This window comes from Apteryx mantelli, chromosome 2, assembly GCF_036417845.1.
Source record: "Apteryx mantelli isolate bAptMan1 chromosome 2, bAptMan1.hap1, whole genome shotgun sequence".
NCBI lineage: Eukaryota > Metazoa > Chordata > Aves > Apterygiformes > Apterygidae > Apteryx > Apteryx mantelli.
The window spans coordinates 37,314,358-37,329,492 of NC_089979.1; the positions used below are offsets into that span (position 1 = coordinate 37,314,358).

Sequence of the window (15,135 nt, forward strand, 5' to 3'; positions counted from 1 at the left end):
CATCTTGTTTTCTTGTGGTAAATGAGCACACATATTGACTGAAGTCACATTTTTCTACTTTCTTAATTCCTCTTTCCATCCTCCGCACTCCCTTCTCCCACCATGCGTGGATGGCTTGAACTGTGCCCCCTTCTGTGCGTTGACTGGATTATGGTTGCCTATGAAGGACTGTATGCAAGCATACCTGGTTAGCTAGCCACAGATCTACAGGGAAACAAGTTGGTCTTGTAGTTATTTTAATTATATACTATGAACACCCTCTCTTCCATTATAGCCCACAAAAACTACTGTTCTTACAATAGCATTTATTAAGTTAAAAGTCATTTATTAATATATCTAAAAATTCTATGAGTGGCATACAAAATTAGGGAATAGAGACTACAAAATATGTAACAAGTATGAAATAAGAAGTCATACATCGGCTCAGTCTTACAGCTATGGTCTTTACACTTCTGATTAAGTCTTCTTATTTGTCCATATCATAGCTGGTTGACTAGCTGCCATGTTAGAAAATATACTCTGTCTTTAAAAGTTATTCTGAATCTAATAATGCCAGTAGATAGGTTTTCATTTACTCAGTAGTAAGCAATCATAAGACTTATCCTTTCATAACCAAATAAATACCAGAGTCATAATAGGATATACTTAAGTTGCAGTTAACTTACAAATAAGTTTATTGGGACTACTGCTTTTATCCTAAGATTAGAACTAAAATTCAGTTTTCATACGAAAAGAAACATTGGCAATTTCAAATGAGAAGTTGTTAGAATATTTTGATATTATTACTAGTAAAATTTTAGACTATTAAAGCTGAAACAATTTAAATCTTAATTTACCACCTTTTATGCTTTTCTTTTTCCTTTTGTTTGTGCATTTTTCAGAACAGGCAGTAAAAATTAAAGCATTCAGCTTCAAGGATTCTAGATGGTTTCACTTAGATTATACCCACATTTCTCCAGCTAGGATTCACAGACTGCAGGATAATACTCATTTGCTCAGTGCCAGCTGTTTTCACTGGAATTATTTGTAGACAGGTTTGAAATGTTTTCTATAGAGGTGTTCAGTGAATGTTAGGTATTATAAAAAAAAGTACTTAAAAATACATATATGTGAAATCAGATTGAAATAGGCAGTTTTCATTAGCCATTTATTATAAAATAGAACTAAAAAGAAGAGCAAGGTAAGTTAAATAGAGTTCAATGCAATATAGCTAACCTACACTATGTTAACATTTTTCATTCTCGAGGACATAGTGTCTCCCTGTGCTTTTTTGTTCCTTTAACATCAAAAAGCAGTGATATTTGAAAGCTTACGATTACAAAGAATTGAATTTCTTTTGCCCATTGACTTCTTTCTTTCTTCCCTTTTCTTTTACTTTAATAAAGAATTATTTTAAATGCAGATGATAAATGATAACAAGGTTTTTCATCTCTGACCTTTCCATTGCTTTCAATGACTCAAAAAGCTTAACCTTTACTTGAAAAGTCATGTACTGATCTAATGGGATCTTCAAGGAGAAGCAGATATAATACCCTCATATATGTATTTGCATGCTATAACCTTTAGCTCATAACCATATTCTAAGGTCACTTTAAGCACAGCTGTTACCTGCACTTGGGACACAGTCAAAGGATAGCGAAATAATATCCAGGTGACACCTTCACTGCAGGGTGGAATGGTTAGGGAGCCCTCATACACCCAGTAGTCACGTAGTAGAGGATCTGAAATTAAAAAAATTATTTAATTTTAATGACATTAAGGAAGAGGACTGTGTCTTTTAATTGTGATAGCTTATGATAGCCATGGGTTTGTTCATATGACAAAGTTAGTAAGCAGTAAGCTAAGGTGTGAACTTATAGCCTGCCAAGTACTGTCCACTACTTTCTCATATGAACATACATGAGTCCAGTCACTAACTCCCATTTGAAAAGAGGTTAATTTCGTGTCAGTGTGTAAATCTCCTCACATTACAGTAATTTCTCCCTGGAAATGACTATTTTATAGATGAACATGTCATTTTAGAGATGTGAAAAACAACATGTGCTCAACTCCTTAAAGTTACATAGCAAATAAATAATATGGTGGGAAAGAGCCTCCAGGTTTCCTGATCCCACATTCCCTACTGTAATGACTGGTAGATCTGCTCTCCTTTGTGCCTAGCTCCACATATTTGGAAGAAGGGATGGAGGAATTAGATATCTTCTTGTCACTCTGATCAATTAGAATTTCAAGCTCAATATTGCATGGAGCTTAAAGTTCATTGCTGGACTGAGCTCTAAACTCCTTATCTCTTGCTAACAGAGGCAGAAAACATTAGTGTCAAAAGCTGTAAGGAAGATCTCATTTAGAAGGTAGAGGCATGAAAAGGGCTGTGGTGATTAAATTTGGACTGAATTCTATATTTAAGATATCTTTTAAGGATGAATTTAATTTTGTAGAAAAAAATCGGTGGAAACAATTCAGCTCAAATTGTTTAGTTCAGAATTCTGTTTATTTGTTTGGTTAGCAAAGCATTTAGGGACATGTTAAAGGACATGAAGAATGCAATTAAGTATGTACTGAAAACTTAGTGTGTTCAATATTGCTAATGGTTGCTCACTGATTCAGTGCTAGTAATGGGAGTTTGGCCTTTGCTGGGGGATATTTTTCAGGAGAAGATTAAATTGTCAAATTACAGTGTTGAGCACCTTAATTCAAAAGTAAAACTCTGCCAAAGCCAAGAGGGCATGCCAGGGATTATTCTGCTATCTCTCATTAAAATGTACAACAGTTTGTCCAAGCAGAGGTTTAACTCTACACGCAACAACTTTGATTTTAATGATTAAATTCCCCAGAGATTCCAAATCCATTGCACTTCAGATGTGAGACTAAGTGGGGTTGTCTTTTCCTGCTGTAGGCCACACTCACAATGGCTCCCCAACAAAGATTATGAAGTACGTAGAAGAAACTGCCTGATTTGAAAAGAGCGGACAAGCATCAAATCTAAAGAGAAAACAGAGACAAAGGGAGGTTCACCCTGACAGGGAGCTAGAGAAGATTGTGACCAAGGACAAGGACTGGATGTGATGCTGGAAACTGGAATAAGTTTGCTTGGTTGACCTAACCTGTTACTGCCATTTCACTAGCAACTCAGAGGAATATCATTAGAATTAAACCTTACTAATGCAGCATGTGATTGTCAGTAAATAGCTTTTGTTTTACTGGTGTAATTTTCTTTTACAGTTAGGGAATTACACAGAATATCCACTGAAAGAAAGTTGCATTGTCAAACACTCAAAAGTTAAGAGTTGCAAGAATTAATTCAGCCCTTCCTGTGCATGCATTGTGACAGTTTCATGACATGAACGTGTACGATTTTTCTAGAGAATTTTTCATCATTTAGTTGCAAAGATGGATGATATTCTCTTGAATAGCAGCTACTAACATTTGGCTTTCCCACAGTTCAATACGTGGTCCTAGGTCTTCTTTTATCCATGCTATTCAAATCCTGGTTGTTAGAAGGATCTAATTTTTCATTTCCTCATGAGTATTTCTAAAGCACTCATTTCTTCACTGACTGAGTGCTTCAAAAACATGAATTAATTTATTTTTCCAACACCCCAGTGTGGTGAGGAAGGACAGATTATCCCCCAATTTTAAAGCTGGGGAACTGAGACGCAGAGAGATTAAGGTCAAATGCATCTATTCATTTGAGATGTGCAGTATGAGATGCTTAGAACCTGATTTCTCAGAGTAGTTAACTTTCTATAGCACTTTATGCAGAGCACTGCTCCCATTGACTTCAGTTGCAGCTGTAAGCACTCAGCACTTCTGCAAATCAGACCCCATGATCTCAAGTCGGGCACCTAGAAAATGAGGAACACATAGTTAGAGATCACTTGTTAAAAATGAGGTTTATGTGACTTGATTAGCATCTAACAGGAACTTTGAAGCAGGGGTTCTGTAAAAAATAGTTTCTGGTCATGCAGTTAAAGGATGTTTTATAATGCTTACGTATAAAGGGGCACAGGCAGCCTTAATTCCTGCAATTCATAATTGCTGAGCAATTGACTTTGCAACCCAAATAATGTTCTTTTGATATAGTTAATATAGTTTAATATAGATCAGGGTTTCTTTGGAAAATCAGTTTAAAGCTCTTGCCACTATGACACAGAATTTAGCTCAGAAGCATTCACTGAAGAAACATTTTTCTTCTAGAAATGTATTTTTTCAAGACAAGGTAGAGTAAATGGTTATTTCTTATTGTTACTCTATAATTTTTTGCTACATGAATTTGAATTTCCTCCCATTGACACTGTTGCTTGTATGTTATTCAGGTGTCATAGCATTGGTATTGTCTTTTGATGTTACCAGAAAGCTAACTTGATAAGTGGGTAACCTTATTCTTTCTTCAGCGAAAACAGGCACTGTCTGAGGAATACCAGCTTCCTATTTTATGCACAAGTAATGGAAGGATTACATACAGCTCCCCCTCCAGGTGAGATAACAAATCATCAAGAAAGCTAGCCACAGCTTTGCAACACCACATGAACTGAAGGGACGCTACAATGTCACATTTCACTCACATGATGCAGGTGAAAAGTTACCTTAAGTACCAAAAGGACTTTTTCCATATTCCTATTAGCACCATTAGGTGCAAAATGCACTATTACCTTATAGGATACTCTCTCAGGCTTGCATACAATTCTCTTGATCAAGATTGTCTCAGCCTCTGCAATTAGCTTCAAATAAACAATGTCTTCTAGACCTATTTTATCCCAGCATGGGTCTGTGGCCTTAATGCATCCCGCCACCTGGGGACAGGGGCTGTAACTACCTTTGAGTATCACAGTTATCCTCCTTCCCATAATCCAGCTGTATTGTAGAGGTAATGCTTTTGAGACTGATAATGGGCACAGTAAGGAACAAGATGGACATTCATTGGATAATTTCCAGATAGACAATATTTCTTTCCTGTGTTAGACAACATGCTAGATAATGTTAGACAACATTATCTTCCCATGTCAGAAGTGATAAAGAGCTTTGCCAGTAATCCACCCCCACAAAAGTAAGTAAAGGCACCTACCTGGCAATAAAGAGTTGGGATTAAAACAGGGTATTGTTTTGGACTTTCCCTGAAAAAATGAATACAAATCAATCTCATCTCTAGTTTCTTATTAAAACAATGATGAATGGAGGGGGAAAACACACTGTGTGCTATTATAACGTTAAGCCTTGAATTCCTGTCCACAGCAACCATATTAATAGCCTCCATTTAATCATCACTGCATTCGTCCTTGCTCCTACACAAACACCTTTTTTTTTGTATTTTGTATTTTAAATCTAAGGTTATCTCATCAATTTTTTAACTCTATGCTTTTTGTACCTGGGCTCCTTTCAGATCCCAACCTTAAAATTCTCTACATAAAATTCAGTGTTTCCATACAAAATGAGTTCATAGACCAAGGGCCAAAGTGAGCTCTTTCTTGACCAGTATAGGTAACATTTACTAAAATAAAACCTGGTTAGACATATTTAATGAAAGCAAATTTTATGTATGCACAAAGTATGTTTCATGCTGACCCTCTGAAGACCACTAGTTTAACATGCTGACAATGACTTGGCCTTTCACGACCTTTGTCTTCTTAGCTGTGCATCAGTAACAAAATTGCATAGCATTCTGTACACTGCTGTTCTTTTTCACAGACATCTAAATAAACAATTAGTTTTTAAAATTAAACATGATGCCTGAAGTTTACCATATTTTATCTGACTAAAACAAGATTTTAAATACCCTTCTAATAACAGCTTCTAATTTTTCTGCTCTTCAGCATCCACTGAAGTGAATGGATAGTCTCTCCAGGCCAATATAGAAAACTTTTCACTCACAGATCTCAAAATATTTTATAATCAAAGGTAAGCATGATTATTTCTATTTTACAGACAGAGACAGTGAAGCAGAGAGGTTAAATAACTTGCCCAAGGTCATGCAAAATAGCATCAAAATTCTGAAGAGCACCCAGATCACCTCAATCCCACTACACTTCTTATCTGTTCTTCAGGTTCCCTACAAATAATCCACCTGACAAGGCTGCATTGTGCTTTGGCTGTTTTCCCACTGCAAGTTAATATGGGTGTTTAGTTTACCTATTTTTTCCTCTGTGGATAAAACTAGCAAGTTTGGAGATGTTGCCACTGGGGATCCCTGAGCATACTGCAGTGCTTATATTCACACTGACTCTGTACTGATAATCACTGAAAATGTAGTACTTGCAATCAGTTCCTGGTACAGATCAAACTATCCTTTGGTCAGAAAAGGAAGCAACTACAAAGTCTGTATACTGCCTAAAAATACTGTAAAATGATAGACTGCTGATGCAGGCCACTGGACTATGGCTTTCACATGTGGTTTTACTACAAACAAATCTGAAACCATTCTCTTGGCTTCAGTGTTTCATATATACCCTTCCTTCACTTACTCCATCGCTGGTCAGTGAAGGTAGTATTTCTTCAGACAATGCCTTACCTTGTACTGGATGTCCTGGAGAATTTCAGTTACAGCCTTTAGGCCTACATGTTCTTTCCCTATCTGAAATACAGCAAGCAAAGATGAATTTCAGTATTCTGAAATTCAGAATATTCAGTATTCAGTTATTTCTGAAACTGTGAGGCAAGACAGAGGAAACTGTGAGGCAACCTGTACAGTGAGTTTTGTAGTTGTTTTTAGTTAAGCTACACAACCTTGCATTAGCCAAATACACTGTTACATGGCAACTCCATGTTGCCATCAGCAAAAATTAAATGAGGTTTAAATAACTTTAAGGCAGAGACAGAAACTGACAGAACAAGAAAAGGAGGCAAAGTTAAGTTTAGCAAGTCTTAACTAACCGTGTTTTGCAGCATGCACTACTGCATGTAAGGTCCAAATCATACAGCACTGTGACATATAAATGCCAAGGATATAGTTTGCCCTTACCAGTTTTTGTCAGAAAAGTACACAAAAAGGAACACAGTGAATAAACACGGCAGACACTTTTTGAATTTGTTCCCACAGCACTGCAAATCCGGGCCCAAAGTACCTCTGAAGCTCAGGGAAGTTTTGTCTGACTGCAAAGTGCAGAACGACAGATCCCCTCACTCACAGGCATCTCCAGGTTGCGAAAGCCCAGCTCCATGCAGCCTGCAGCATGGCCTTTACCAAATGTCTGTAAAGTACAGGTTGCGGGGCTTTCAAAAGAAACCAAATTTTGAAATAAGAGATTCTTATTTTCCATGAACATTGTTCATTCTGCACAGATTTCAACAGAACTGCTTCTGACCTAAACTACCCAACCTAAGATCCTACCTTTTTACCTTCAGAACAACGCTGGCAAAATAAAAAGAACCTGAATGGCCTTCCACTTGATTTGTTTGCTAACATGTACACATCTGAGATGGGGAATGAAGTGGATATGGGTGAGAATAGGGGAGTTGGATCCTGAAAGATTTGTTCGCTTTTTGTTTTTTTGGAACACAGCACAACAGTAATCATTGAAAGGAAACAACTGATCATCAACAAAATGTAGTTTGTATTTCTAGGAAGTCAGGAGGATTTGTTTGTTTGTTTCAGGCTGGGATTTCAGTTTAAAGCCTTCAAAGTAGGCAAAACAAATTGAAATCACTTCAGATATGTGGTTTCTAGCTTAATAATCATCAAGGTCAGTCACTTAAGTCAATGAAAATATTTTTGTTGACCTTAAAATGATTTTTCTGAGAACTGTAGTGCAAAACGATTATTTTCTGTGTCTTTAACAGGAAAAAATTGTGACTGAATTTGCTCTCCCTTAATAAACAGCATAAATACTATTTTTCCTCAGTCAATTTTAATTATATGAAGCCTTTCTTGGCTTCTGAGAAAGCATCCTGGAATGTTTAAGAACTCTGACTGACTCTGACTCTGACTGAGGTGAGAGACCAGAAATGGAAAATGGTTTCAGATTTATTTAATAACTTTATATATAACTTTCTAACTAACTCCAAGGTTACCTCTGCTGGAATTAGAAGGTGACTTACATAAGCAATTATGACATAGCCCTCTAGGACACAAAACTGAGAGAATGAAGACTTTCTAACATCCATTTTTAGCAATTGGAACTGTAACCAATGTACCTTTAAATTCAAACAGAGGTAAAGCTCAAAGGCACTCATAAATTCATTATGAAATATGACAAATTAATAATACCACTGTGGAAGAAAATCCATTTGATCTAAGTACATATTCTAAATCTCTTCCCAAACCAATTTAAATGAAACAGTTTGCCACTTCTCATGAGGAGGATGAGAAACTGGTATTTGGGAACTAAAACTGATAACCTTTCTTATGGGGTGCAGCCCTTGAAAAATCTTCAACAGCAATTAGATTGTTGAGCTAACTCCCTAGTTTGCAATGCACCTTCTCACCAACAAGCTTTGAGCATCCTCTTCTTGGGCTTTTCTGAGGGTTTACCCAATCACTCATTACACTGTCACGTCTGATGTCTCTGAAGAAGTAATACAATCCTACCACACATTTCTCCTGTGTGAAGAAACACACTTGTCCCTGTGTTTAGAGAGGAACAATCCTACACAATCCTACAGTTTGGGGCTGTGCCAATGGGTCAGTAGGCTTTTCTTTTTTTTCTCTCTCTCCTTTCCTTTGTATATTTTCTCAATCTCTGAACAATGGTCCTGGCCAGGAATGGAAAACACGTTACAGAAATAGTGAAGCAGCTATATCCTTTTAGAGCTAGAGTGGATATCATAACTCCTTCTGCCCTCAGAGGAATGGAGAGTGAAGGTCTGTTTATAACCAGAGTCACAGAGAAAGAAGGCTTGACTTTGTATTTTCCATTCTTTAACTAACATACTTTAGATATACTATTTAAACAAGAATTGCTTATTTAGCACATGCATGGAACACATGACAGAAAAATATCTTCTGAATAGAATACCAGCAGTCATACATTGTTTTATTTTATAACATCATTAAAAATGAAAGAAAACAGAAAGTAACTCATTTTCCTCAGACAAATGATAGTGCATGATAAGCAAGACGGGAATCTTACCTGCACAAACAAAGCAACAATAGCTATGCCGTGCTTCTTCCCTACTGCCTCATCAATGCTGCTGTACAGTGTGGAGTTCCAGTGCATTAGATGAAGCTAAAACAAAGCAGTGCAAATAGACCAATAGAGAAAACGTGTTTTGCAATTAAAAAAACATCAGGAAGTTAACTTTAATTAACAAAGCCTCTGTAGGTGTGTGATTGTGTGTGTGCATGAATATAAATGTGTGCATGCCTGTGGCTGTGCATGTATATATAAATAGATTCTTACTATGAACATCAGGAATGCCATGAGAAAAAAGATCAGCTGAAGAGAAAGTGATTTATAACCATTACCAAATGCCTGCAACAAAGGTGTGAATGACAATGCTAACGATGATTAACAAACTCCCTCACTTTGGGCACTGAAATAAGGCCAGCTAATGCAACCCACCAGCACTGACTCTCAGTCAGCCACCTCTCTTCCCAGGTAGGAATAGATTATGGACATAGGTTGTCCAAATGTATAGTTGACTGGCTGACTGTACTGTGTTAATGCCACTTGTCTCACATATCACCTCCCAGGATGAGTCACTCAAATGTCAGTAGTAAGAGCAGGTGAAGTGATTTGAGGAAAGGTTAGAGAGAAAGTTAAGGAGAGAAAATGGCTGAAGGACAAGCTTAGGGACAGCAAAGGGCTGCTAAAGAATAAAATGAGAGCCATCAATTGCCACCTTACCTTCCACAGATTAGCAGTGCCTATATGAGTTAATGCACATATATGTGTGAGGCAGTAAAGTGTCACAGCTGTCCAGCATGATTTGGGAAGTGGCATTTGAGAAGAGTACTGGAAGACAGACAGACAGAAAGATGAAAAGCAAGAAAGCACTGCACAAAGAAAGATAAAAAGGAAGGAAAGGATGGAAAAGAAGGAGGTAAGGAAGGGAGGGAGGATTTGACAGATGGATGGACAAACAAACAAAGCTACGTTCTGAAAGGTAATATGCATTTCAAACAGATGACTTTTTCCAATGCTAATGCTAAAATGTATTCTCTGTGGCTAGGTCTAATAACATCGCAGAGCTTCAACATCCTCAGCACAAGTTCTTTGAAGTTTATCTGCCAACAACTTTTGCATATTCCACATAGATAAAACATCTAAAAAAATACAAACTCTTAAATTTAATTCCTGTTCTAAATTAAGTGATCAATGTTTTGCTCAATCATGTGTCTAAGAAGTTAAAATCCCACCCTCTTATCTAATATTGTTTTCAGCTTCAGCAAAATTAGTTTTTAAAACAGATAGCATATTTTCCTATTTTGTGAGCCACTTCTGTCCAGTAACTGCTCTGTGAAGTGCTTATTGCCCCTTACTTACCATGAGTTCACTCAGCGATCTTAGCATTCACAAGATCAGTTCCTCAGGCTATCACTCTACCCTTATTTCAACTTTGATGAAAATCTTGGGTACTAATCTTGACAATTGTTTTTTTAAAAATCTTGCTCAATATAAAAATTTTAAATGAAAGTAATGTAAATCAAATTCAAATTAACTTTCTGAACAATTCAGGTCATGCTGATCAAAAGCATTTGCTGTGCTAAAAAAGGAAAATGAAAACTTTTTTTAAAATCCATTTGAATACTAACAGAAATGTACCTGACTATGGCTACAAAACTTCTAGATATACAAATGAAGAGTGTAAGGAGAGCACTCTTAGAACTAAACTGTCTTGCTCTTGCCTGTGGATTTATTTATTGTCACATATTTTAGCACACATAAAAAGGTTTTTTTTATACATTTGATTTGCCTTTTGCTTTAAAGAAACAAAAAAATGGATAAAATAATGACAATTCAGTCTTCAGTGCTCACTTCAGTAAACAGAGAACTGACATCACCCAAGAAGTCAGATGGTTTGATTACGGAATTGTATTTCTCCAAGAAAGGCCTGGAGTTTGCAGGTATCAATTATCCACTAGAGGGGGCTCACGCAGTCTGATCATCTTAACCAAAATCCTGACATTAACGAGGAAACAGGAGCCAGCTGCAGGCAGGTCTGAGTACACATTTAAAAGAATAAGGTTCCGGTGACTGCAGCTGGAATGGCAATGTCCTTGGTGCTGCAGAGAACAATGCTGCATGGCACTGCTATTAATTTTGTTGGAAATGCCAAAGCAGGCTTTTCCTTTGGTGATTAGAACAATAGTGTTGAGAGTGATAGCCAGCTTTAAAGAGACCATTACTTTGACTATGTCAACAGGCGGATCTTGGCTAAAGCTGCCATGACATTCAGCAGCTTGCTACACTCACTTGGAGGTAAAGTCTGTAATCTGACATTTGTCTGCACTCTGACAACAGTGCTGTTTTCTGAAGATTTGAGAGGAAAACGCTTAGCTTTAATGAGAGGAAAATGAGCAAGCACATCAGATTGCACCAGCAATGACCTTAGTTCATCCAGAAACAGGCTGTTGTCCCAAACCTCTGTTACTATACTACACTATAAAGCATCATTAGGACTAGAATGTGCAGCAGCATAAACAGCTTGGCAGGAAGACGTGCAGAAAAATACCCTTAGCTGCTGCCCTGAACGGGCAGCACCATGCGTAATTCCTTGCAGCTGGAACTGCTTTCCAAAAGACATTCCAATGGGCCAATACCTCTTCCCACATCTCCAAGGGACACAGGAGAGTAAGCACTAACTACCCAATTCTTGTGATATCTTTAGGTCTGCCATGTACATGGGTAAAGAAGTTTCTCTGCATCATCTCAGGGCCTCCTTCCTTTCCACCAGCTCAAGAGAGGTCAATATGGTCTAATACAAAGACACACAGGACAAAGACAAAAAAAACGGAAGTACTTAAGGCTAATCTAGACAACCCTTGACTATGTTCAGTTTTAGTAGTCAACATTAGTGAAGATACTGAAAGGGACACTCATTACTTTTTTAGTCCAAAGGTTTTATAACCTTGATGTTCTTCTCAAGGATGCTTTATATTTACACACAAAGCTTCTTGGAAGAAGAACCATCATTTTGTACTGGGTTTCTAAAGTCCAAGGTGGAACAGCCTTCTGGCCGGTGTTTAAATACCATTGCCTTTGATGTAGTAATAATTACAGTAGGTTAGCATTTTTTGCATTTTTTACATTATATTTTTACATTTTTTACAACTTGCTGCCATAAACCCTGTGGAGCCAGATAGTATTAGCAGGATCACAAAAGGATTAGACAAGTTATGGACAACAGGTCCAAAAACAGATACTAAAGGGAACAGGCAGAGATGTAACCTCTTGCACTCTTAATCCAATGACTGTAGATGATAGAGGGTACAAAAAAAGTGATCACTTATGAGCTCTCACTAAAAAACATCTCCTATTGCCACTGCTAGAGACAGAATACTGGATGGAAACCACTGGTGTGACCCTATAGGATATTGCTTCTGTTCTCAGGTCCTAAATCCACATAGTATTTGAAATAGCTCTTCACAGAAGATTCTGTCATCAGGGATTTATGAGCTGAAATTAGACTGGTAACCTAATGGAAAATAACACATAATACTATAATACATCCTAGGACTACAGGCCTCACATCTTTTGCTCTAACTTTGATAAACCTGTGACATCTGATAAACAGATGTCAATACTCAAATAAATGGAGGCCAAATCAAATGAATTCTTCTACAGAATATTAAAAATGCAGCTCAGACAGGGGTGGTTAAGTAAATAAACAAGGGATTCAGAAAGGGAAATATTAAAAAGGAAGTAGTAAACGTTTCTTAGGAAAGTGTCTTTTCAAACTGGTTTATCCTATCTGTTTGCGTGGCTCTCTAGAGCTACACTGCCTTTTTTTTGCTCTTGTTCTATTTGCAATATGGCAGCAGATGAAAATATCAGATAACTCAGTAAAAAAAAAAAACTGACGGCAAAAAGCCAACAAACATTACAAAATTTGAACTCTATGGACAATATGGCAAGTAACTCCTGTCAATATTAATGGGAATCAGATATGAACAGAGGGAAAGACCCCAGCATTTTTACAGATTTTCAAACTATCAATATAATACAATGCCCATGTACATTGCCAACTCCACACCCATGCATCTGTACCTTACACATAGCAAATTATAGTCAGAGAGAGAACTGTGCTTTTTACTTATCAGATTAATGCTCCATATTTTGCTAACCTTCAGTTTTACATTGATTTGAGACAGTTATATAAAGAGTGCAAGCTCATAAGGAGTGCCAGTTTCTGATACCAGCACAACCATGTGTTTTTTAAAATAATCAGTTGCAATGTATTGGCAGCTTACCATTGTGTGGTTTTCATTCAGAGCGCAAACACGCTGCACGTGTCAGTACGGCAGGAAAGGTTCCGTTCAAGTTGTTAGCTCATGTTTTGATACTCAGTACTTACGATGTTTCTTAACAGCCAAAATGAGTCAGCTATTCTGCTACTGATTATTATGGCTGGCTTAGAGTGCCAGACAGTACTTTTTTAGAAAATAATCACAAAGCTGTGAGAAACTCCTTAGCCCTCAAAAATACATTTTTCTCTTGGCTAAGAAAATAACTTGGAGCATTTTAACATTCCTACCATAAATCAAAGAACTGCACTGCCGTGGTGGTGACTTCTTCCAAATCGGATGAACTAAAGCCTTATGAAAAGGCAATTGTTAATAAAGTGCTGATAAAGTTGACTTGTTCTGTGAACAGCTGAATAGGAAAAGATTTCACAGGAAAGATTAAGAAATTATTCCAGGTAGCAAAGTGAATTCCACACAGAAGGATTCTTCTGCATGGAAGAAATTGTGAGCATCTTCTCAATCTTCATCCAGTCAAGCCAAAGACTACTGATCCCAATCCTGATGTATCTTGCTCAGGACAAACTGGCACTGACAATAACTAAAGGCTTGCCTCAAATCAGGACTGTTTCAAAACTGAGTGAGGCCCTGAGATTCTGCCTTTAAAATCAATAAATGTATGAAAACCCTATCCTAAAGTCTCTCTACCACAGAAATACCTTCTACATTGAGATGAAAGGAAAAGGCCCTGGGATGGTAGAGTTTGACACAGAATCAGAGTCACTGTGATGACAAGAGTCTGGCAAGAATCAGAGTCACTCTCTATATGAACTAGCAGGTTTGTTAGTTCTGGAAGTCAGTTTTTCTCAATAAAAAAACAGTTTAAAAACCTTGCAAATTTTTCCTTCAGTCTAGGGCACCAACCGCTTTGTGAAACTCCACAGGGTCACAAGTTCACTGAGAACAAAAGTGATCTGTGAAGCTCTGTTGTTGGCCTTATTTAGTGCTAGCTCACACATAAAATCATAGGATTACAGGATAATTTACATTGGAAGGGGCTTCTGGAGGTCAACCAGTCCAACCCCTCTTCCTCTACTCAAACCAGTGCCAACTTCAAAGCTAGTTACTAATTCAAAGTTGGATCAGGTTGCACAGGACCTTGTCCAGTCGAGTTTTGTGGATATGCAGGGATGGAGATCCCACAGCCTCTCTGGGTAACCTGTTTCAGTGGTTGACCTCCCTCACAGTGAAGAATTTTTTTCCTTCTATCTAATCAGAATGTCTCACGTTGCAACCTGTGTCCATTGCCTCTTGCCCTTTCACACTTCTGAGAAGAGTCTGGCTCCATCTTCTTCATATGCAGGAACCCAAGCAGGAATTGCCTACAACTGCCAAAATGATGACTCTTGATTGTTAGAGTTCCTTCTCAGACCTTCTCTGTCATTTGCTTATGTTTACTTGGTTCTTGCAATGACAGGAAAGTCACTATTAGCTCTGTCCCTTACTGCCACATGCTGGTGTGCATCTGTTATCCAAGTGGCAGACCAAACACGAGACAAGCACAGGCTTTATAGGAAAACACTCTCTGAAATAAATCACAGCTTATCTTGTGTTATAGCATATCTGATTAACAGTAAGGGAAGAAGGACTCTGTGCTCAAATGTTTCTGCACTCTTACAGGAGTCTTACTTCAATGTTATAAATTTGCTATAAATCTTAATGACTTGCTAACATAAAAAGTAGTTCATATAATATTATTGCTTTCTTTATGAGTACTTATTACTAAATTACTGGAACCC

At 37.5% G+C, this 15,135-nt stretch overlaps 1 protein-coding gene across 2 annotated transcripts in view; it reads right to left on the reverse strand.

The window, feature by feature from the left end:
- CA8 (carbonic anhydrase 8) overlaps positions 1-15,135 on the reverse strand; it is a 52,420-nt gene that overhangs the window by 19,342 nt on the left and 17,943 nt on the right. For both annotated transcript variants that reach the window (XR_010883292.1, XM_067290488.1), the window contains exons 4-7: positions 9,063-9,158; positions 6,506-6,568; positions 5,066-5,114; positions 1,609-1,721 (exon numbers count right to left, since the gene is read on the reverse strand). Coding sequence is in view for 1 of the 2 variants with exons in the window: in XM_067290488.1 (XP_067146589.1) it covers positions 1,609-1,721; positions 5,066-5,114; positions 6,506-6,568; positions 9,063-9,158 (321 nt within the window). In the remaining variant the exon portion in view is untranslated. The remainder of the gene's footprint in view (positions 1-1,608; positions 1,722-5,065; positions 5,115-6,505; positions 6,569-9,062; positions 9,159-15,135) is intronic.